The sequence below is a fragment of the Artemia sp. Qi Xiang Cuo genome, chromosome 14 (assembly GCF_049724085.1).
Source record: "Artemia sp. Qi Xiang Cuo chromosome 14, ASM4972408v1, whole genome shotgun sequence".
NCBI lineage: Eukaryota > Metazoa > Arthropoda > Branchiopoda > Anostraca > Artemiidae > Artemia > Artemia sp. Qi Xiang Cuo.
The window spans coordinates 30,305,399-30,331,814 of NC_142807.1; the positions used below are offsets into that span (position 1 = coordinate 30,305,399).

At 33.7% G+C, this 26,416-nt stretch overlaps 1 protein-coding gene across 1 annotated transcript in view; it reads left to right on the top strand.

Moving 5' to 3' along the window:
- Positions 1-1,233: 1,233 nt before the first annotated feature.
- The window catches only part of LOC148944358 (voltage-dependent calcium channel subunit alpha-2/delta-4-like), a 209,559-nt gene continuing 184,376 nt past the window's right edge, over positions 1,234-26,416 (top strand). Inside the window, exons 1-3 of the mRNA XM_089099907.1 lie at positions 1,234-1,476; positions 4,105-4,186; positions 16,220-16,327. Of these exons, the coding sequence (XP_088956033.1) occupies positions 1,376-1,476; positions 4,105-4,186; positions 16,220-16,327 (291 nt within the window). The 5' untranslated portion in view covers positions 1,234-1,375. The remainder of the gene's footprint in view (positions 1,477-4,104; positions 4,187-16,219; positions 16,328-26,416) is intronic.

A 26,416-nucleotide genomic window follows, 5' to 3' on the forward strand; every position in this document is an offset into this window, starting at 1 on the left:
GTTGGTTGAAGACTAGGGGCCTTCTTCCTCATCCATCTGTATTTATGGCCCCCGGGAGAGGATACCCCAGTCTCAGTTTAAGGGCCCCCAGGGGCTAGGTCCCCCCTTTGATCCGTGCCTCCCCTTATGGGAGGTACCCTACATATTTGTAGGACGTTCCCCTATCCACCACCTGAGGACGCGCTGAGTGGCCTGGAGAGGGCCCCTACTGAAAAGGTGACTCAGTAGGTAACTCAGTTGGTATTTGTGTTTCGGTGGTAAGACTCCAACCTTGCAAGAATCTTTTTTTCAGCGTGTTTCCTTAAACGTGTCTTCTTGCAAAAAGGAGAGACCTAATTATTGAGTTATTTGAGGCAGGAGCGTCAATCGTGAATGTAGGAGAGGGGTCTCACATACCCACCCTAGATTGTTCGCCAACTCCAGATTCTCCGTCCAGAAATAGATATTGGAGGGTAGTTTCACTGAAAAATGTCATTTTTGGTATTTTTATCGAAAAAGGGAAAAAAAAGACAATTTCACCAACCTACATTTTGAAAAACATACTTTCTCCCCCTAAATTATTGTGAATTAATTCTATTGATTAGAAATGATTAGAAGCCAATGTTTTCTATTATTCTACTAGTTAGAGGTACTTTAAGTAATGGGACTAGAAACCCCATGGGACTGGGACCAGATTCTCCCCCCAGATTTTTACAAATAGATATTGGAGGGCAGCTTCACTGAAAAATGTCACTTTTTGGTATTTTGATCGAAGAGTAAAAAAAAGGACAATTTCACCAACCTAAATTTTGAAAAACATGTTTTCTCCCCCTAAATTATTGTGAGTTAATTCCACTGATTAGAAATAATTAGAAGCCAATGTTTTCTATTATTCTACTAGCTAGAGGTACTCTAAGTAATGGGACTAGAAACAAAGTAAGTTTACTTCTTTTACGGCATGAAAAAACAAGCTTTCATAAAGCCAATTTCTTAAAAATACTTATGAAGTGCACTTTTCCGCCTTTGCGATAAATATTTACTTTACCAATGGTACATTTTAAAATCAAAATCAGACTCTGGAACGTAGTACAAGGAAAAGAGGAAACTAAATATTTAGTTTGACAAAGTACATTCATTGTATACAACCTGTTTCACGGTGCTTTATTTTTAGTCTTCGTTGTCTAGAAAGGTTTCCCAGGATTTCTCTATCGTTTCCAGTAGTAACAAATATTCTTCGAGCCCGGCGCAGAGAAGATCAATAATCTGATATTCTACTAAGAACAGAGAGATCTTGCCAGTTCAGAAACTGAAGGCCTCATTTTTTCATTTCTTATGCTATTAAGATCAGAATTTTATCAGTTATTGTGCTTAAGGTTTCATCGTCGGTCAGTCAATAATGAAGTTAGTTTCATCAGATGTTAGCTGTTTAGTGTATGTTTTCTCATTAATAGTGATAGAAAAATCTCATGCTAGGGATGCGGATATACCACACAATGAGTAAGTAGTTTCATCCATCAAAATTTGTATTTTTTTAAACGCAATTTAGTGATTGTTACTATTGATATAATGTTGCTGTCACGCTTAAAGGTTCTATATGACACTCTTAGACTAGTGAGATAATTAGACTAGTGAGACAAGTGAGATAATTAGACTAGTGAGACTAGTGAGATAATTAGACTAGTGAGATAATTACCAAAAACATTTTGCTGTCTATGAGAAGACCAGCAGAGCAATGTAGGCCTATGTTCATTTGTACTTTGATCCTTCTAATCTATGTAGCCCTACTGATCCTCCCTTTGAAAGCAGCTTAGTAATTGCTTTTTGGCAATTATCTCAGAAGTATGAAAATGACAGTTAAGATCTTTAAGTATGACAGCGACAATATGTTGGTTTTTAACTATTAAATTGATAATAATTGGAACAGATACCGTGAATTCATTAAATAAAAGGGCCATCTTCACAATGTAGCTTTCTTACCTTGTGTTTTTTTTTTCTGTCAGAAACCAATTGTATATGAAGAAAAATTTTCAGACTAGACATATTGTTTCGTCATTTAGCTCTTGACTACTCACAGATCGTTTAGGAACTGGTCTTAAATGTTCAAAAAGAATGTAAGAAACAAAAAACTACTACTGACGACTCACTCCAGAATCAAGCTGTCTGAGGCCAACACAATTGGAAATGCTCTTCCCCCCAATTTGTTCAGAACTAATATCTTAAAATAAATTAAGAACTACTTTTTTATATTCTCTTTTCCATTTGAAGAGGTTTTGCTCTTCCTTTGGCCCTAGATGGATTGCTAAAAATCACGTGTAGTTTTACTGCCTATCATCCTTCATCTGACACATTTTAAGTGTGTTCTTCACGAAATGGTTGGTGAAGTCAAATTAATTTTCCATGTGGTAGTTGCTATTTATGCAAATCTTCCAGGCCAATATCCGCGAGATAGTGAGCAGACGCTGCCAGTGGGAAGTGTTTCCAGCTACTAGTTTTAGCCCAAAATTCAAATTGTTATGCTTATGCCTAAGATAACCTACTATTTTCACCTTTTTATCAATTTTGCAAATGAGTAGCGAAATGAATACGAAATTAATACGAAATAATACGAAATGAATATTTTTTTTGAAAACCTTACAAGAATCGTTGGTGAGGCCCAATTAACAGAGCAAGTTTATTGAAACAAGTTGAATAGGACAATAGAAGTGGGATCGATTTTCAAACATTTTACTTTTTCAGTCGATGTTTACGATCTTATAAGCTAGTCCTGTAAGCTAGCTTCGCTTTCCATTAGATAGTATTGACTGATCCATTTTGGCTTTTAAGACATGACTTATCGCGAATAACCCATTTGATAATTTGTTGTTTCTGATTTGCCAAAACACAAGAGATATAAAGCTTAATGCAGCATGAAATAGTAGGCCCGTTTTCAGTTATCCACTCTACCGAGACCTTTCCTCCTTTGACAAGAAATTACGTTGAAAGAAAATCTGAGGACGTTATCTTACTTCTCCGACTGTTCTTTTTTTTTTTTTTTTTTTTTTTGTCTGTATGTTAAATTCTGTATTAGTTCTGCTCTGATCAGTGGTCTAAGGATATCAATCAGAATTTAATCAAAGTTTTCTGTTTGATGTCTTTTTTGGGTAGAAGAACATAAATGTAATCATTTTTGACTATAATCAATAAATTCTTGAAATATTAGCACTTAGGTTAAGAAAATTTTTTACCAGAATCATGAAATATCAGAGAAATCAGATTCTAGCAGCTATAACCAGGCCTCGTATATCACTGCAATAAGACTAGATATAACTTCATTAAGCCTTTAAACGTTACGCAGCTTGGATTGTCTCAAACATGATAACATGCGTTCATGGAGGGCTGATGATTGGTTGATTAATTGGCAACGAGATAATAGCAGCCTTAGGTTACTCAGCGGGGTTTAAGAACAATTATCGTAGCGAAAAAAAAAATAAAGGTTTCGAATTAATTACGTATTTCTGAATAAGCGAAGCTGAATTAAAATTTCAATATGAAAGAACCAATCAAATTGGACTGTCAATTGTATGGTAACATACAACTGATATAGTTGGGTTAAACGTGTCCCATCCATAGCTATTATGATTCTGAGTTTAGTTCAAGGTTTGACAATCCGAATCTAAAATTTTAAAAATTCAGTAAATGGATAACGATTAAGCATATGTATTTTTATGAAGCCAACGGTCTTTACAGCATTGTAAACATGGAGACAACGAGACAAGCCTTTCCTTTCATCTGTTATTTAATTTAATTTAAAAAATAAGACCATTTAAGTTTGACGGTTTTTTACTCTTGAGTACTTCCAATTTTCAGTTTTCTTATTTTTGCCATCCCTTGAATCTATTTAACATATCCCTCCCATGGGTTTATGACCAACACTTTAAGAACATCTTTTTTAGACAGTACCATTATTATTATTATTAATCTTTTTTTATGAAGAGTGCAATAACTCGCATGACAGTTATATTAAATACAGGTTTTTTCCTTTATAATAAGAAAAACATTATTGATTTTTAGTAAAGGTCTTAACCTAATCTGGGCAGTTGCTAAAATTTGAACGAAATTTAATTCACTGCTTTGTATCTTATCTAGGGTGACTAACTGGGCAATACGATTTGGTGTCCAAATGTGGGAAATTGGTAAACAGACCACCAGATTAAAGGACATTCACGAGGTAACCTTTTTTTTAATCGAAAAACTCTTCCTGTGTCCTATTTTACTTTTTTCTATAGGAGCAAAATTTCCAGGCAAGTCTACTGAAATAACGATGTAGAACTAACTCTTTTTTTCTTCATGATTTTATCATGAAATTTCCTAATTTTCATGTGAAGGGTATATTTTTTATTCTTTTTTGCAAGTTTTCCCTCTTTCGAAATCCTCCCCCCTTTTCCTCATCGAAGGAGATTCCTGTGCACTTGTTCGAGTTTGCCCATTACGCATCTTATGAAGGGTCTTTAAAGTATCTGGTATAGTTTTGAGAAAAATTGTTTGGTCTTGTGAAAGTGGAATGAGAATGAACGTTGATCTGTGAATAGCCAGATTAAATTCTATTCCAATTTTAACAAGTTGAACTAATATTCTTTGATGAAATAAAACAAAAATAACTGAAAGTAAGAAGCGGCCTTAAAATATAAAACGAAGTGAGATTTTTTCTCTATGAGTAGAACTGTCCCCTCCTCAACCACGTCTCTTAACGCTAAAGTTTTAGAGTACTATAACAATACTTCTCATTTCAATTCAACGGTTCAAGTGTTTGAGAAGTCGTTCTTAAACTTTTGGGACAACAAGCCAAACGTAAGCATAACGAGTGACGGGTTGAGGAGAGGGCAGTTTCCTTCGTAAACAAAAAATCTTCTGTTCGGTTTAAGTTTTAATGTTGCTCCTTACTTCCAGTTAAAAAAATCTTGTTTCTTTTTATTTAATTTACGATAATTCTTCAAATCTTGCTAAGGCTTAACCAAGACTTTATGTGGGCTACCTGCACCATCAACCCCCAATTTCTTCTTGTTATTATATATATCATTAATTGTAAACTGCTTAGTGGCGTCCCGCTTTTTCTGTTTTTCTGCTTAAGAATTAAAATATTTGGTCGTTATTAATTTTTTTTTACAAAATTTAAGAAGTTAGTCAATATTTTCAATGAACAGCAATTTTTTGAAATAATTTCTAATGCTTTTATTGCAGAAGTCCGGGTGGACGAAGAGTGGTACTATTATTCATATAGATGGAAATTCTCAGTGACTTTTGATCTTATTCGTGAGTGAAGCCATCGTAAACTCTACAATAGAGGTCTCTGATGTTTAAATACATTGTAAAAATACTTTTAAATAACTTGAAAAATAGTATATAAATAAGAAAAAATATTAGCATTTAAAATTGCTGAAAATGTAGCTCCTGGTAGCATTAGCCAACTTCTGTGCCGGTAGGCATATGAATGTAATATTATATGCTACATTCAAAAGGATTGTCCCAACAGGAGTGTCAGCTCCCTAGGTACCTATAATAAAGGTGTAGACAGAAAATATTCCCGGGAGTCAAGAGGAATTATATATCAATTTCTAAGGAATTATATAATATTCTAAGTCTTTCCGCTTCCCTGAAACTCATTCTAAGTGCATCTATTTATCTGAAGGCTCAATGAGATTTAGGGTATTTGGGCAAAAAGTGTATTCATTGGATCTACCCCCCTAACCCTTACGAAATGGAATAAGAAGACAATTTCTGCAATAAGACCATTCTGCAGAGAAATTCAGACTTAATCTTAATGAAGGTAGTTGAAAGATTAAATCTAACCCCCTCCCTCACATACCTACTTTTCTATATTTATATGGAGGCTCGTGGAGAGCTAGACAATCTGGGCATTGAAATGCAATGCGCTCTTTTAAGCATCTGTCACCCCCGCCTACACACTGACCTACCGCTTCTCCTTAGCTATAGCTGATGCGTATTTATGCGTCACTAAACATAATTTCATGAAAATGCAGTAAATCAACTTAGTTAAAAGAAGTATAAAGATAAATGTCCATATTAACAATTTATCTTGTATGGACTGCAGGACTTTTCAGGAAGAAATACGCTGCCTCGCTTTATTACTTTCTCTGCAACTGGAATATCAGTATATACCTTTTTCATACTTTTAAATTGATTGATTGTCTCAGAATTTTCATCGATAGTAATTTAGGCCTCTTTGGGGAAAAATCGTAGTTTGGTACCACAAAATGGCAGAAAACCTCACTTTTTCATGGCACCATCTTTTTGGTTGCTTATAAAGGACGCTAGAACTTTTAGTTTTCGTTCGAATGAGTCCTTCTCTGAACTTTTAGCGCCATCGATTCAATGCGATCACTTCTGGGGAAAAAAAAAACAACAACAAATAAACATGCATCCATGACTTTTCTTCTGAGAAAATGCACAGTTCCATATTTTTCTAGATAGGATCTTGAAACCCTTACAGTAGGGTCCCACAATGCAAAAACTCGAGATATTTGCATTTATCTACAGAATGTCATAGATGTGTGTTGAAGAAACTAACTGAATGAATGTGCAAAGACTCTATCAGGGGAATCATTCCTGTTTTCAGGATTGTGTAAATAAACCTCTAATCTTTTAGGGGGTATAAAAACCACGAAAGGAACTTTTATTTGTTGTAATTTATTTTTGTTCTCTATTTGTTTTTTTATTTGGCTTAATCGTCCATTTTAGTTTTAGTTCATTTTATTTTTTTCTCTTCTTTCATAGTAATTTCTGCTCTTTTAATTCGCTTAATTTTATAAATTCACTCTTTAGTTTTAGCGGAGCTACTTTGTTCTTCGTTTAAGATTTTTTTTTTTCAATTTTTCTGCTTTCTAATCAACGAAGTTTTTTCGATATGTTAATAACACTAAGGCTGGCCAATAAAGTTCGTTAATGCTAATGCGTTTCTAGTGCTGCCCAGCAATCTCCCATTTACAAATCTATTATTCAATAGAACAAAATACCCTCCAGGGTTGAACTAGCCACAAGTTTCTGCAAGCTGTATTAAAAATGTAAGAAAACTTGATAATATAATTTAATCTTTCAATTTTTAACCAATTTGCTTTAATTACCCGTGTTTTATTCTTCTGTCTTTTTTTTCAGTGTTACTTTAATTTTTTCTTCTTTTGGTCCTTAACAAGTTCTCTTCTAGGATCTTTATTGCTATTGATGTTTGTGTTATGTTTTATTCGAATAAATTGAATTGAATAATTAGCTGTAGAGACGAGGTATAAGCACTTAGAACTTTTATATTCTAATTTTAACGTCAAACCAACGTCTTCATAATTTCTTTAATACCAACTTTGGGGAAAGGAGATAATGTTTGTGGAATAAATACCTATTGAATTTTTACTTTGATTTTGGTCAACCCTCCCTCGTTGCAGGTATATATGCTCTGTCTCCTACGTCTTTTGGTAAAAATATGTTTGCTCTTTTTCCAGCCACCATACCTCCTTTGGTCTGCAGTTCACGCACTGCTTCTATAGCCCCTTTTGGTAAACAGTAGGTACGCTTAGTCACCAACCCCTCTGACGAACAGGTCATATGTTCCATCCCCTACCCTTGATAAGCAGAGCGCATATATATATATATATATATATATATATATATATATATATATATATATATATATATATATATATATATATATATATATATATATATATATATATATATATGGCGGCTTAACCGTCGGATCCCGGCACGCGGCAGGCTTATATATATAGATTCTCACTGTCGCTTGTCTTCTAAACGCAGACAATTTGAGCCTTTTCTTAATGTCATGACGTCCAAATGGACCTTAAATTAGAAGTGGTGTCTTTGTATAATTACATTTTTATATAGGAGTTTTAACTTTTGCCTCGGCTTGTCTTTTGTCATTATGAAAGACATATCGCCGAATCTTTGTTTCTTGCAATTGTTCAGGGGCGGAAAAAACATCGTTTTCTTCCAACAATTTATCTAGTTCAGGCTTTTGATCTTACAAGGTATGGAAGGCATTGACGACCATCTTTGTTTCTTTTAATTTTACATGTGGTGGGACAAAAAATGCTTCTTTTGCCTTGGCTTTTCTTTTGTCATTATGAAAGACATATCGCCGAACATTTGTTTCTTTTAATCGTTTAGGTGGCGGGACAAAAACTTCTTTTTATTCCAGCGATTTATTCAGTCCATATTTTTTTACTTTCAAAGGTATGATAGGTATTGATGACGTTATCCATGACAAAATTCAAAACTTAATCATCATCGCTATCATTATCAATTTGTTTGCTTCGTTACACCTTGGCTTATCTTTCGTCATTATGAAATACATGTCGCCGAACCTTTGTTTTTTTTCAACAAAAATATAGTAGCCATTGATGACCTTATCCATGTCAAAATCCCAAACCCAATCATCATCGCTATCATTTACAATTATGATACGTTTTGATTCTCGCTGTCGAGGTTGGTTTTTATTGAGCCGCTGCTCTTTCTTTTCATTTTTGACTCTCTCACTTGTTTGGTACTGCATATTTCCTAACTATGTGCGTCTTAGCTCTTTACTTTCATTTTTAACTTGCTCTGATTATTGTTTTCGCATGTTGTCCAACCAGCTGTGTCTTTGATCTTCATTTTCATTTTTGATACGTTAGTTCAAGTGTTGGTTCCGAAAAATTATCATTTATAGTAACTGCAACTGAACAAAAAAAATGTTTTGTATATATATTATATAAATAACTGTTGCGTTCAAAACTCAACAATCTTATTTATGCTATGCATGACATCATATAAGAAAATACTTGTATGATGATACATATGGTGTCATAAGAAATGGGTTTATGATGTTATAATATAGTACGTGACATCATTCGTAAAAAACAAAATTCAGGCTCTTCACAATTTTTCTCAGACTTCTGACCTATCTAGATCGTTTTTTTTATGTGAAAATATCCCTATATACTAATTTTCCCGAAAAAATATGGAGCCATTTTCGAGAAATAGAATAAAAATATACATGAAAATATACAATGTACAAAAAAATATACTAAGCCTCCGGAGCCCGGAGGCTTAGCCACCGGGCCTCGGCACTCAGCATGTGGCAGGCTTCTATATATGGATTCTCATTGTCGCTTGTCTTCTAGCCGCAGACAATCTGATAAAAATCAAGCTTTTGGTTTTCTCTTTTAAAGTTTTTGAATTGTTTTAATCCCTTTTCAAAATATATATAAATTTTTTTACACCTGTTAGACGCCAGGCCCCGGCACTCGGCACGCAACTGGCTTCTTTATATGGATTCTTATTGTTGCTTGTCTTCTAAGTGCAGACAATTTATTGTCTTTTTATACTGCAGTCTTTTTAAAGATATTTGATTGTTAAAGCAAGTTCAATTTCTAACAACGATTTCTACTAAGCTTCAAACTTTTGGTTTTAGTTTTTAAGGTATTTGAATTGTTGTAATCCCTTGTTAAAATATAGGCTATACAAATGTTTTGGAAATTACCCATTTTTGCTCCTTGTGTAATTTAATGTCTTTTCATACTGATGTCGATTCAAAGATATTTGATTATTACAGCAAATCTGATTTCTAACAAAGATTTCTACTAAGCTTGAAACTTTTGATTTTCTTTTTCAAGGTTTTGGATTTGTTGTAATCCCTTGTTAAGATATATACATGTATTTTTGCAATTACCAGTTTTTTGTTTTTTAGGCAATTTAATGTTTTTTCGTACTGAGGTCTATTAAAAAATATTTGATTATTACAGCAAGTTCGATTTCTAACAACGATTTCTACTAAGCTTCAAACTTTTGTTTTTTTTCTAGGTTTTTGAATTGGTGTAATCCATTGTCAAAATATATAGAAATACTTTTGCAATTACCGGTTTTTTGCTCTTTAAGCAATTTAATGTACTTCTCCATACATGAAAATCTTCAATTTTTCCACATAAGTGTGACAAGTGTGACAACGTCATGGCAATACTGATTTAGAATACTCGTATATAAAAATGGCGTCACTCACATGAATAGTTTTCTTTCCAAAACTAAGGCTCTTATCGATTTTTTTTCAAACCTCTAACCTATCTAAATCGCTTCTTTTTAGGCCAGAATATACCAGGTTGGCAATTTTACCGAAAAAATATGGAGCCGTTTTCGAGAAAAAATACATACATACATACATATACAAGTATTGCTCGTATATATGTATAAATTCCGAATTTATATATATATATATATATATATATATAAATTCGATCTACTTACTGTTATTTCAAGGAATGGTGATGAAGAATATGAAAAAAATTAAAGTTTTGGATTCATTTTGCTTCTCTTTAAAGCCAACTGCGCCCTTTACTTTTCTGATAAAAAAAAATTCTAAAAACTACAAAATGGCCATAACCGATCAAAAGGATGAAAAACTACAGAATATCACAACAAAATGACAATTTTCAATTTCGAGGGGGGTCCAAATTCGTTCTTTTTTTGAAAGCTTTTTCATTGAAAATACCATAAAAGCATTTTTTCTATGAAAATATCTAAGAGAAAGATATTTCTGCAATTGTAGAAGGGTGGAACAAAAATCTAGGGGTTCCTCCCATCCCCAAATGGACGCTATTGCTAAGAAAGGGAACTTGAGTTTGTTTCCTGATGTAGAAAACCGAAGGGATAGGATGACCAAGTAAGGCTGGTAGGGTAACGTAAGGTAGACTAAGCAATAAGTAAGGTAAGAAGGTAAGACCAGTTTTAACAATCTTGCTGTCAATTTATTCCGAAAATATTTCCGGTATATGCTTTCCTGTTTTTTGAAAAGTGGTAAGACACTTGACTATGTGGTGGTCCTGATACTGCACACGGTAATTTTATTGAATAATATAAACGAAATGTTAATATTAACTTGCAAGAAATGCAGAACTCTGCTTTTTAGCCCCCTATTTCATTCAGTTACTTCCTTGAACGAGCATTGTATATATATATATATATATATATATATATATATATATATATATATATATATATATATATATATATATATATATATATATATATATATATATATATATATATATATATATATATATATATATATATATATATATATATATATATAATATAGTACGGGTAGCCCTGGCATCGTCCGGGGCCCCGGCAATCGTCACGCGGCAGGCTTGTATATAATTGATTTTTAACCATTTATTAGCATAATCTAAGAAATTCTGGCGGGAACTCAATTCGTTGTTATTCTCACTTCTGCTTCTCTGTAACCACACACTTCATTTACGATTCGATGTTTTACGATTATGATTCTGTTACTTTTCTCCGAACCGCAGATTTGTTTTCTAGTATTTTCATTTAAAATTCATTGTGATGCTAGTTGTCAAATGTCTTCTAGCCGCATATCTCGTTTGAGCTTCATTTTCGTGGATTATTAAATCAGATATTTTTCTATGCCTTTTGCTTTAGCTGTTCGGATTCATTCCAAATCGTTTTAAAGCAAAAAAAATATATAAACGCACATAAATAAATATACAGTTGCTCGTTTAAAGGGAGTATACATATTTGCTATTCCTAGTTTTAATTCATGAAGTGTTAAAAAAGCAATTTCAATTGAGTCAAGAAATTCTGGCGTGAGTTCAATACCCTATTCCTGTTCATGCATCAAAGATATTTCTTAGGATTTTTTTCTCCTGGGAATCGTTTTGATTTTCACAGTTGCTTCTATTCTGACTGCAGATTTCACTTACAATTAGATGTATCCGCTGTGACGCTGGTTGTCACCTGACTTCTAGCCGAAGATTTCGTTTGCGTTTCATTTTCGTGCATCATTACCTCTGTCTTTGAAATGCTCCAATGCCTATGCCTTTTTGAAAACCTAAAATACACATTGGAATAATCATCGTTTTATTTTTCAGTTTCAAGGGATAGGGTGGCAAATTAGCATTTACAGTTGGAATTAGAAATTTTCCATTAATTCAATTCAATCTTCCTGCTTATCCTTTAAAGACGCTAGACTACCAAGTTCCTTATTAAGTTGTATTTTTCGGAAACATCTAAATTCCACAATAGCATAATTATTGTGTTATTCTTTAGTTTTAAGTTATATTTTCGTTTGCAACTAACCACAGATTCCGTTGTGCAACCTTTTTGTTTATGTGATTTGTTCCTGTTTTTTGTTCCATGTCTCTTTCTTTAGCTCTTCAGAGTCATTTGTCATCTTGGATAATTTTGCACGTGTCATAGATACTAAATATCCATGCCTCCTTCCTGTTTATCAATCATAAATTCAACATGCTAAAGTAACACGTTCCTTCATTCCATTGCAATTCCGCTTTGTTCTCTAACCGCGAATTTGTTGTGCAACATTTTCGTTTGTGATATTAAAAGTGATTTTTGCTGTTTCTTGTTCCATGCCTTTTTCTTTAACTGTTAAGAACAGTTTGTCACCTTGTGTAATTTGGCAGGAGTCATAGATACTAAAAATAATACGACCAGTGCTGGAGAGAAATTACATAATTTACGCTTTAAATCTACATGAATATGGCGTTACTCCCACGATTATTTTTTCAAAATAAGGTTATAATCAAATTTTCTCCAACTTGGGACCTATCTAGATGGTTTTGTCTGGCCATGTAACCCTATGCAACCTATCTGTTGAAGCAGCAGGTAGATTTCCATCATTCTTCATCGCTCGCATATTCATGTAATCTTTGACATAGTTGTGTGCATCTCGTAATATTTCTTCCAAGAGACCCATTAAGTTACGAGATATTCCACAATTTAAAGAATGTTCAAGGCGTTCTTTAGTAGCTTCACCAGGGCCTGCAAAGTACATTTTGGCCATATGAAGGTGGTTCAAATCATCCTCTGGGATTTGTGATGGATGTGCCGCTAAATTAATATTTCTTGCTAATTTGTCCTGCTTCTTTGAAGCTGAAAATGTTACGACTATTGATGGTTTGATTAACGGTTACGTAGAATAAAGCTAAAGCGAAACATGAGTTCAAGTTTCGGATTTGATATGGAACTATTTAAAGAAAAAGTGACGTCCTAAAAAAAGCCAAACTAATTCATTTGGAAGTTGTGGAGGTAACAATGCAATTTAAAGAAGCATCAGTCTCTAAATGAATTACCTTTGTTTGCTACTCTTTCCTCTGGGAATCAGAGGGCTCCACAGTGTATACACACAACAGTGAAGAATTTCAATGACTTGTAATTCACACTTGCGTAGTTTATGGCATCTTTGTAGATCTGTTCTGGGTTAAAGACAACAGTTTGTTGGCGTCGAAGACTGTGATGGCTTTGATCTTCTAAAGTAATATTTCTTTCTTCTTCACTTTCCTTTTTGACTCGTTCTAATTCTTGCTGTCACTTGTCTTCTAACAGCACCATTCTTTGCTCTTCACTTTCAGTTCTGGCACGTTCTGATTTTCGCTGTCGCTTGCAGTTTTCACTGTCACTTATGTTCTATTCAAATATTTCTTTTTTCTCATTGTCGCATATCTTCTAACCACATATTCATTTGTTCTTCACTTTTGTTTCTGGCTCGTTGTAATTTTCGCTGCCACTTATCTTTTAAAAGCATGTGTCTTTGTTCTTTACTTTCGTTTTTAATTCGTTGTCATTGTCCTCTTCGCAAGTATTCTGGCCAGATATTTCTTTGTTTTCCATTTTCGTTTATTATTATTTCAGACATATTTTTCAATACCCTTAACCATAGCTACTCGGATTGGTCTTGTTACATTTGATGGTCAAGGTTTTTTCGTCTTTAATCCATTGTGAATTTACATATCTGAGGTCGTATAATTGATCTTGGGTCATATGAGGGTCCAGTTTGTTCATTTTGGGCAATTTTTAATTTATGTTTTTGTCCTTTAGGTTTCATGAAACTGCTGAAAACGCTTTTTTTAAATAAACTCATGACATTTGGTATTTTATACTTAGCTGTGTTTCTTATGTAATTTTGTATTCGTCACAGATACTAAGAACAATACAACCCCCTGAGGTGGAAAATGACGAAATTATGCTTTTGAAATGTGCTCATGTATGTGAGGTTACTCATGTGAATTTGTTTACAAAATTAGGGCTCTTATTGAATTTTTGTTAAACTCGTGACTTATCTAGATAGTTTTTTTTTCAGGCCAGAAAATCACTTTATGCCAATTTTCATAATATATATATATATATATAAATATATATATATATATATATATATATATATATATATATATATATATATATATATATATATATATATATATATATATATATATATATATATATATATATATATATATATATATATATATATATATATATATATATATATATATATATATATATATATGTATATATATATACACATATATATATGTATATATAAATGATTCTAGGCAAATACCCCCCCAGATAATACCCCCCAGCAAATACCCCCCGCGGAAAATACCCCCCCCGGAAATACCCCCGGAAAATACCCCCCCCCCCCGTAAAATACAACCCCCCCCCCACGGAAAATACCCCCCCCAAAAAAAAATACCCCCCGTGAAAAAGATTTTCCAAATTTGAGGATTTTATTTGAGTTTTATTTTTTAATTTCCGTAGGGGGATGGAATTTTGGTACTTGTGTATTATGCGCCACTCACTCAAGTTTACGCTGAGTAAAATTCGAGAAAATACCGTGTTTTTTTTGTTAGTTTCTTCGTTACTTTAGAAATAAATTTGCACTATAGATTTGCACATCAGGGGGGAGGGGGTAAGCATAATGGGTCTGCATGCAAAATGCGTTTGGTACAATTATTCTGCATACTAGATAGATAGACAAATAAGGATCTTCTTTTTTTTACACCATAAACCCTCCGGTTGCCAATTTCCGAAATAAAAATATGGAGCCGTTTTTGAGAAAAATAAGAAAATACATACACAATTATGATCGTTTAAAGAGGTAAAATTATATATCTTATCTCTTTGAACGAGCAATTGGTGTATGTTTATCTATTTATGTATGTATAAATTTTTTGTCGAATACAACTCCATATTTTTGGGGGGCAAATTTGGCATCCTGGGATTTACTGGCCTGAAAAAAAACGTCATGAGTTTGAGAAGATTCGTCAAGAACTTTAATTTTAGAAAAAAAACATTTCATAGGACTGACGTCCTATTTATGAGCACATATCAAGAGCATAGATACTTCTTTTTTACCTCAGGAGTGGTTGTATCGTTTTTAGTTTTTATGACGAATGCAAAATTACACAGAAAACGTAGCTCAGTATAAAATCTCAAATGTAATGATTCTATTAAAAAAAAAAGATGTTTTCAGCAGTTTCATAACCCAAGCAACTGGGTCAAAGAACATTGAAAAAATATCTGAAGTAATGATAAACGAAAACGAAGAACAAAGAAATTTGCGGTTTGAATACTTGTGAAAAGGGCGATTACAACGAGTCAAAAGCGAAATTGAATAACGAACATATTTGGTTAAAAGATAAGCAGCAGCGAAAATTAAAAAGAGTCAAAAACGAAAGTGAAAAACAAAGAAATATATGGTTACGAGACATATGACAACGGGCAACAGAACAAATCAGAAATGAAAGTGAAGAACAAAGAAGGCGAATTAAGCTGTTTTATAACACCTAGAGGACAAAAAATAAATTAACAATTGCTCAAAATGAACAAACTGAACCATCAAAGGAGACTAGATAAAAAGTACGACCCGAGACATGTAAACTCACGGGTAAAAATGAACAACCTAGACCGTCAATAGGACAAACCCAATCCGAATAGTTAAGGCAAAGGGCATTCAAATAATGTCTGAAGTAGTGATAAACGAAATGAAAAACAATTTTCTTTGAGTTTTAAAAGGATTTAAATTACATTTGCATTGCCCTATGTTGGCGGAAAATAAATAAAAAAAATTTTTTGGTTATAGCACAATTTTAGGGCTCATTCCTTTGAACAGCGTAGCTTACACAAACACACACGCACAAAATGCGTGCTACTCACCGTTTATCTCATTGCCAAATTTTTATGTACAAAATGTTGATTGAAGAAAACAATATCTGTTTTCTTGCAAAATTTTGAGGTGTTTCTATATATTTCTGCAAAGTTTTTACTGATTTTGTTAACCATTATTACAGCTAATTTCCTCAATGGTTTAAAAGGTTTTATTTTTGTATTACACTCTGACTATATTTTGAGGATCTGGCTGTATCTACTTTTACCATTACAGAGATACAAACAAGAGGCAACAATTCGAAGAGTTGATGGATTAGAGCTTCTTCGTCAAATGGCAGATGATGTTGATAAGATGGTTGAAAGTAAAACCTCAGCAGTTAGGGTAAGACAGAGGATCTATAGTTTTAAGGCTAAACTCGATAATCCATTGCAATGTTAATTTTCTTATGCTATGAAAAGAGATCTTGCTCTCTGACCTGACATGCCAGCAAAATAAATTTTTCCACAAGGGATCTTTGAAAAAGGATCTCAAATTTGACAGTTTTGTTTTTTCTGATTTCATTCTCATGAAATAGAAAAAAAATCTAAAGTGAAACTTAGTAGCTTTTTTGAAAAAGGTCTGGAGCGTAAAAAACGAAAATTTGAAAAATTGAAAGTCCATGAATTAAAAAAAAAACTTTTCAAATTAATTGACCGAATTGAAAATTCTATTTTTTTTAAATTCATTCCTCCACGATTGTTTTTACGTTTTCACAATTTAGACTCTTCTAGGGCATGTATAAAAGCGACGAAGTCAAAATCAACTTCAAATTGTAACTCTTTTTTATTTACTATATTCCAAGCTTTTCAGCTTTTTAATCACAGTCGTTAATTTTATATCTATTGATGAAACAAATTAAAATTTTACTTTATTTTCTGCTGTTCTACATAACCCCACTTTACAACCCCTGATTGGGAACCAAAGTATAATCACCTACGGAACAAGTACTGACAAAACTCTACAAAAGTGACCCCGCGTACCTCAGCGCCTCTAGACGCAAAATGTTGTACTATTTAATCGCTCCGAACCAAAGTACTTTGCTCCGGCCAATAATTATGCTAGAGCGTGATTCAGGCGACGAGTGACCGGGAAAAATTGTGTAACGACGGTTTTTAGTTGCCAGGTTCACATAGGTATACAAAAACGTCACGTTTTTTGTGTGGAGAGGATAGGTTTTGTCAGTACTTGTTCCGTAGGTGATTATACTTTGTTGGGAACATACCCGAGGCTAAGACGGGTCAGACACGTTTTTAATTTGAGTTTGACTGCTGAGAGAATCGCATAAAAATGACTAGGAGAAAAAAGATCCACAAACTAGATGGCTTAATCTAAAACATGTGCGGTCAGTACGTAAATCGTAATTTGATTGTTTGGATTAGGAATTTGGTTTTGTATTTGATAAGTAGCGGTTTTAGGCCTCATAATCAAGGGGAAGGTACATCAAAATAGCGTAAAAATATAGAATACATGTAATGCCCCCTCTTATCAAGGTCTAAAACCGACAACGTATTTGAACAAAACAGTGAGGGCAACCATGGCGTAAATAAAAAAAAAACTACATGCTCCTATACGGAAATTAGGTACTTATCTATTATATAAAACACACTCGAGAAGTAAAGTTTGGTGACAATAAAACACGATGAAAATTTAATACTTTATTAGCAAAATTGTAAAGGTCATTTGTGAATTATTAAATTGGGAGCTTTGGCGTCGGCTGATCGTCTCAAAGACAAAGAAAAGTTCATTACTAAAACGATTCTTGACCTAGCTCATTTTAGTTCATTGTTAACGAGGGCACTGGTTAGTTTGCTTTGATTAGTGTTAGAATATAGTGTCTCAACATGGATGTTCAAGAATCATTTCAGATTATTGGAAGGGCTATAACACAACTGAGCTGGAACAAGCAGATTTCACTTATTTGATAAGTGAACCACAAAAAATAATTTTGACGACCCAGAGACCGGCACCAGAGAAGCAGAGTTTCAATTAAATTCTGGAAATAAAAATTAAAACAACGAAATGATTCCTGGAGCGGATCTGCCTTTACGAAATTCCATGACCAAACTACAACTGATTTGGCCTATTTAGTTATAGTGCGAATATCATTATAAAAAGTACTAAGTTTTATTTTCTTTTTCTATGATTTCTTTGTTATTCAGGAAATTATATTCATTAGTAGCATGGCTTTTCCACCTTTAAAAGCAGCCCTGTCCCTAGTTTCAAAAGCAGCCCTGGACTCTGATGACATCCATATCCCGCCATACAAGCGGTGCCCGTCATTCCACGACAGCCAGCAGCTGTTATAAGAGAAAGACCGTCAAAATTATTGTATGCAGTTTAAGCGGACCCATATGATCTTATCGTACTTCCGCTTGATAAGGAAAATTCTTGGAATTGTCAGATATTCTTTCTGTACCATCGCCATGAATACAAGCGGACCTACAGCCCATCATTACAAGCGCCCAGGTATCCTATCATTCCAAGCGCAGAATACCAGCATACGAAATAAATGGCGTTTACTCAGCTTCCGAAGCGATAAGTGAAATTCTTGGAATTGTCAGATATTCTTTCTGAAACGATGCTATCATTCCGAGCACAGTTTTTCAAGTGTGTTGTACAATATTGAAGTAAAGTGATGTTTAATAAACGAAGTTTTGAAATGGATTTTAATATACAATCGGTAGAGGTCTATTTTTAATATAATAGTAACGAGCCGACTATTGATTATTGATAATTGATTATGACTACAACTGACAAGCTATCATTATTGTAATGTAATGTCCATGGACACATAGGTTTTCCATTGATTTTATGAAATTTATGTCTCAGGTATGAATCGAACGTGAGACCGATGATTTTCTATTGTAAAAGAATGAGACGTTTAGTTGACTGAGCCAACAATTCATTGAAGATAGTATATCCTTAGAAAAACCTTCTAGGCAATCAATTTATTGTTTCCGGGACGCTAGCCAACTGATGTTGAGGTTCACAATATCGAAAAATGTTATTTGCGCAATCGATTTCTCAATTATATTTTTGGTAAGTGTTATCAGTGATCTGTTTTCGTGTAGTTTTTTAGGCATCATTTCGAGAAAGTGCAAACCACAGTGATTTTAGAGGCCCACTGGACAGACAAATTCTTTTGATTGTTAATAAAACTTGTTTCGATCCCCGAAAAATTGTTTTAATAAAATTTTGATTTATCAATAGACAATTACAATCCCCTTCAGTTATCGAATTTTGCGTATATCCTCTTTAATTTTTTAAAACTCCTCCCTACTAGCCATTCTTGAGCTATTGAATTTATTCCAGGGAATATCTTTTCATCTGAACTTTCAGAGAACGGTAAAGATTGATATCAAAACTTAAATGCGCATAAACATTGCCATCGGACGATTTACATGCTTAGCCCTTGAGGCGAACCTCATTTATTTTTTGTTCTGAAAATTTTTGATTTTTGTTTTACTTAGAAATTTTTTTTTCAACTTTTTTTACATGTCTTAAAGTTACATGAAATATACTTATAACAAAAGAAATTCACTTGTGATATTTTCGAAATAGAGTTAGCTTTTTAGAGGTAGAGACATAAGAAGTGGGAATTTATCAAGATTCAATCAAACACTGACACTACCACCAGCTCACAAGGGTATACTAAAATCTGAAATAGATTAATTAGGTTATTACCAAAGTCTGAATGAGTTGAATGGGATTCTATTTTGGGTAAGAAACATGAGAAATGGGAATTTAACAAGATTCAGTGAGACACAGACCCTACTATCAGCTCACGAGTGATATACTCGAGTCTGAAAGAGGTGAATTCGGTTTTTGCCATAGTCTGATAAAGATTAATCGAATTCTTTTTAGAGCTAGAGACATATGAAGTGGGAATTTATAAGGATTCAGTCAAACACAGAACCTACCACCAGCTCACAAGGGTATGCTGGGGTCTGAAATAGTTGAATTAGGTTTTTACCAAAGTCTGAGTGAGACGAATCTGATTCTTTGTAGAGTAGGAGACACATGAAGTAGGAATTTATCAAGATTCAGTCAGACACATACACGACTACCAGCTCAAGAGTTGTGTACTAGAGTCTGAAAATGGCGAATTTGGTTTTTCTCGAAGTCTGACAGCGATGAATTGGATTCTTTTTCGAGTTAGAAATAAATGAAGTAGGAGTTTATAAAGATTCAGTAAAAAACAGACACTTGTCTCAGTTCACAAGTGGTATACTAGAATCTGAAATAGATTAATTAGGTTTTTACCATAGTTTGAGAGAGATAAATAGGATCCTTTTTAGAATTACCTAAAGTGGGAATTTACAAGGATTCAGTCAAACTCAGACACTACTACCAGCTCACAAGTGATATACTGGAGTCTGAAATAGGTGATTTAGGTTTTTGCAAAAGTTTGAGAGAGATGAATCAGATTCTTTTTAGAGTTAGAAACATATGAAGTGGGGATTTATCAGGATTCAGCCAAACACAGACACTAATATCACCTCACAAGGGGATGTACTAGAGTCTAAAATAGGTCAATTAGTTTTTTTTACTGAATTCTGAGAGATGAATCGAATTTTTTTACAATTAGAGACATATGAAGTGAGAATTTATCAAGATTCAGTCAAACACAGACACTACTATCAGCTCACGAGTGATACACTAGAGTCTGAAATAGGTGAATTAGGTTTTTACCTTATTCTGAGAAAGATGAACCGAATTCCTTTTAGAGTTCGAGACATATGAGGTGGGAATTTATCAAGATGTGGAAAACTCCCACTGTATCAAGAAGAGGGAGTTTATGAAGTGCGAGGATAAACTAGAGTCTTAAAACGGTGAATTAGGTTTTTTCCGAAAGTCTCAGGGAGATGGATTGGATTCTTTTTCGAGTTAGAAACATATGAAGTGGGAACTTATCAAGGCTCAGTCAAATACTGACACTACTACCAGCTCACAAGGGGTAATCTCGAGTTTAAAACAGATGAATTACGTTTTTACCATAAACTGAGGAAGATGAATAGCTTTCTTTTTAGAGCAAGAGACATATGACGTGGGAATTTATCAAGATTCAGTAAAACACAGACATTACTACGAGCTATCAAGTGATATACTGGAGTCTGAATTTAGGAATCAGGATTTTACCAAAGTCTGAAAGAGATAAATGAATTCGGTTTAGAGTTAGAGACACATGAAGTGGGAGTTTATCAAGATTCAGTCAGATACATACACTACTACCAGCTCACAAGTGATATATTTGAGTCTGAAATAGGTTAATTAGGTTTTTGCTAAAGTCTGAGAGAGATTAATTTGAATTTTTGTTATAGTTAGAAACATATGAAATGGGAATTTATCAAGACTCAGGCAGACACAGACACTACTACTAGCTCTAGAGTCCAAAATATGTGAATTAGTTTTTTTTACCAGAATATGAGAAAAATTAATCGGATTCTTTTTAGAGTGAGAGACATTTGGTGTGAGAACACATAACTAATGCCAGCACAGCTGATTTTTTTTTACCTGCAACCCGGGTTCCTGCAGCCAAGCTACAACCACCACTTTTTTTAAATAGTTTCACTCAAGCTATGTTCATTTAGGTTCATTTAGCGTGGCGCTCCACGGTAATTGAACCAAACCAAATTCATCTCTCTTAGACTATTGCAAAAACCTAATCCACCTATTTCACACTCTAGTATAACACTTGTGAGCTGATAGTCTTGTCTGTGTTTCTACTGAGTCTTGATAAATTCCCATTCCATATGTCTCTAACTCTAAAAAAAAATCCGACTCATCCCTCTCAGACTTTGGTAAAAACTTAATTTTTCTATTCCAGAGTCTAGTATGTCAGATGTGAGCTGTGTTAAGGTATTTGTTTGAATGAATCTTGAGAAATCCCCACCTCAAATGTCTCTAACTCTAATAAGAATCCGATTCTTCCCTCTCAGGCTTTGTTAATCACCCAATTCATCTGTTTCAGACTCTAGTATACCACTTGTGAGCTGGTAGTAGTATCTGTGTTTGGCTGAATCTTGATAAATTTTCACTTCATATGTCTTTTACTCTAAAAATAACTCGATTCATCTCTCAGACTATGGTAAAAACATAATTCATCTGTTTCAGAGTCTAGTATACCACTTGTGAGTTGATAGTAGTGTCTGTGCTCACTGAATCTTGAGCAATTCCGACTTCATATGTTTCTAACTCTAAAAAGGAATCCGATTCATCTCTCTCACAATGTTGTAAATACCTAATTCACCTGTTTCAAACTCTAGTATACCACTTATGAGCTGGTAGTAGTGTCTGTGCCTGACTGAATCTTGATAAATTACCACTTCATATGTCTCTTATTCTAGAAAGAATTCGATTCATCTCTCTCAAACTGTGGTAGAAACCTAGTTCACCAATTTCTGACTTTAGTATACCACTTGTGAGCTGATAGTAGTGTCTTTTGTTTGATCAAATCTTGATAAATTCCCACTTCACATGTCTCTAACTCTAAAAAAAATTCGATTCATCTCCCTCGAACTTTGGAAAAAAACTGATACAGATAATTCAGACTCTAGTATACCCCTTGTGAGCTGATAGTAGTGTCTGTGTTTGACTGAATCTTGATAAATCCACACTTCAAATGTTTCTAACTCTAAAAAGATCCCGATTCATCGCTCTCGGACTTTGTAAAAACCGTAATTACCTATTTCAGACTCTAGTATATCACTTTTTAACTGGTAGTAGTGTCTCTGTCTGACTGAATCTAAATAATTTCCTACTTCATATGTCTCTAATTCTTGTGTCTCGAATCACTTGTGTGCTGGTAATAATGTCTGTGTTTGACTGAATCTTGATAAATTGCCAATTCAAATGTCTTTAACTCTAAAAATAATTCGGTTCATGTCTCTCAGACTTTGGTAATAAGCCCAATTTATCTGTTTCAGACTCTAGTGTATCCCCTTGTGAGCTGATTGTAGTGTCTGTGTTTGAATGAATCTTGAAAAATTCCTACTTTTAATGTTTGTAACTCTAAAAAAATCCGATTCATCTCTCTCAGCATTTGGCAAAAACCTAATTCACCTATTTCAGGCTCTTGTATGTGACTTGTGATCACTTACTGGTGTCTTTGTTTGACCAAATCTTAATAAATTCCAGCTCAATATGTCTCTGACTCTAAAAAGAACTCGATTCATCTCTCTCAGACTATGGTGATATCGATTTAGTCTATTTCAGACTCTAGTATACCATTTCTGAGTTGATAGTATTATCTGTGTTTGACTGAATCGTGATAAGTTCCCACTTCATGTGTCTCTAACTATAAAAAGAATTCGATTCGTCTCTCTCAGACTTTGGTAAAAACCCTAATATATATTTTTCAGACTTTATTATACCCCTTGTGAGCTGATAGTAGTGTCTGTATTTGACTGAGCCTTGATAAATTCTCATTCAAATGTTTATAACTCTAAAGAGAATCCAATTCAACACTCTCAGACTTTGGCGAATACTAATTTCACCTATTTCAGACTCTAGTGTATCACTTTTTAATTGTTACTAGTGTCTGTGTCTGACTGAATTTTGATACATTCCCACTTCATATGTCTCTAAATCTAAAAAGAATCCGAGTCATCTCACCCAGACTTTGGTAAAAATCCAATTCATCCATTTCAGACTCTAGTATATCACTTGTAAGCTGGTAGTAATGTCTGTGTTTGACTGAATCTTGATAAATTGTCAATTCATATGTCTCTAAGTCTAAAAAGAATTCGGTTCATCTCTCTTAGACTTTGGTAATAAACCTAATTGGATTCACCTTTTGGAGATTTTGGAAAAAACCTAACTCAACTATTTCAGAGTCTTGTATATCACTTGTGAGCACATAGTAGTGTCTTTGTTTAACCGAATCTTAATAAATGACAGCTCCATATGTCTCTGACTCTTAAAGGAATTCGATGCATCTCTCTCAGACTATGGGGAATATTGAGTTAATCTATTTCAGATTCTAGTATACCAATTCTGAGTTTATAGTATTGTCTGTGTTTGACTGAAACATGATAAATTCCCACTTCATATGGCTCTAACTCTAAAGAGAATTCGATTCGTGTCTCTCAGAATTTGGTATAAAACCTAATAAATATATTTCAGACTTTATTATACCCCTTGTGAGCTGATAGTAGTCTCTCTGTTTGACTGAATCTTGATAAATTCTCATTCAAATGTTTATAACTCTAAAAAGAGTCCGATTTATCGCTCTCAATCTTTGGCAAATACTTAATTCACCTTTTTCAGACTCCAGTATATCACTTTTTAACTGTTAGTAGTGTCTGTGTCTGACTGAATTTTGATACATTCCCACTTCATATATCTCTAACTATAAAAAGAATCTGATTCATCTCACTCAGACTTTGGTAAAAACCTAACTCATCTATTTCAGACTCTAGTATATCACTTGTAAGCTGGTACTAATGTCTGTGTTTGACTGAATCTTGATAAATTGCCAATTCATATGTCTCTAACTCTAAAAACAATTCGGTTCATCTCTCTTAGACTTTGGTAATAAGCCTAATATATCTATTTCAGACTCTAGTATATCCCCTTGTGAGCTGATTATAGTGTCTGTTTTTGACTGAATCTAGATAAATATCCACTTCATACGTTTTTAACTCTAAAAAGAATGCGATTCACCTTTCTGAGACTTTGGAAAAAACCTAAGTCAACTATTTCAGACTCTTGTATATTACTTGTGAGCTGATAGTAGTGTCTTTGTTTGACTAAATCTTAATAAATTCCCGCTCCATATGTCTCTAACTCTAAAAAGAACTCAATTCATCTCTCTCAGACTATGGTGAAAATTGAATTCATCTATTTCAGACTAGTATGCAAATTCTGAGCTGATAGTATTGTCTATGTTTGACAGAATCGTTATAAATTCCCACTTCATATGTCTCTAACTGTAAAAGGAATTCGATTTTTCTCTCTCAGACTTTGGTAAAAAACCTAATACGTATATTTCAGATTCTAGTGTACCCTTTGTGAGCTGATAGTAGTGTCTTTGTTTGACCTTGATAGATTCCCACTTCATGTGTTTCTAACTCTAAAAAGAATCTGATTCATCCCTCTCAGACTTGTGCAAAAACCTAATTCATCTATTTCAGTCTCTAGTATATCACTTTTTAACTCGTAGTAGTGTCTTTGTCTGACTGAATATTGATAAATTCTCACTTCATATGTCTCTAGCTTGAAAAACAATTCGAATCATCTCTCTCTGACTTTGGTGAAAACCTGATTCACCGATTTCATACTCTAGTATATCACTTATGAGCTGGTAGTAGTGTCCGTGTTTGACTGAATCTTGATAAAATCCCACTTCTTATGTCTCTAACTCTAAAAAGCATTTCGTATTTCGAAAATATCACAAGTGAATTTCTTTGAATTCTCACTTTATATTTCTCTAACTCTAAAAAGAATTTGATTCATCTCTCTCAGAGTATGGGAAAAATCTGATTCATCCATTTCAGAATCTAGTATACCACTTGTTAGCTGATAGTAGTGTCTGTGTTTGACTGAATCGTGATAAATTCCCGCTTTATATGTCGTTAACCCTAAAAAGAATCCATCTCTATCAGACTTTGCTAAATGTCCTAAATATCCTTTTTAGACTCCATTTTAACCCCATTGTGAGCTGATAGTAGTGTTCGTGTTTGAATGAATCTTGATAAATTCCCACTTCATATGTTTCTAACTCTAAAAAGAATCCTATTCATCTGTCTCAGATTTTGGCAAAATCCTAATTCCCTTATTTCCGACTCTTGTATACCACTGGTGAGCTGGTAGTAGTGTCTGTGTCTCACTGAATCTTTATAAATTCCCAGTTCATATGTCTCTAACTCTAAAATGAATCCGATTCATCTCTCTCAGACTATGGTAAAAACCTAATTCACTTATTTATGACTCTAGTATGTCACTTGTGAGCTGGTAGTAGTGTCTGTTTTTAAGAATCGTGATAAATTCCTACTGCATATGTTTCTAAATCTAAGAAGAATCCGATTCATCTCTCTCAGACTTTGGCAGAAACCTAATTCATCTATTTCAGGCTTTAGTATATCACTTATGAGCTGTAATGGTGTCTCTGGGTGACTGAATCTTGATAAATCCTCTTTTCATATGTCTTTAACTTTAAAACGAGTCCTATTCATGTCTGTCAGACTTCGGTAAAAACATAATTCATCTATATCAGACTCCAGTATACTCTTGTGAGCTGGTGGTTTGTCTGTGTTTGACTGAATCTTGATAAATTGCAATTTTACATGTCTCTAACTCCAAAAAGAATTCAATTCATCATTCTCAATCTATGGTAAAAAAAAACTAATTTACCTATTTCAGACTCTAGTATACCACTTGTTTGCTGGTAGTAGTGTCTGTCTTATCACTTATGAGCTTATGTATATCACT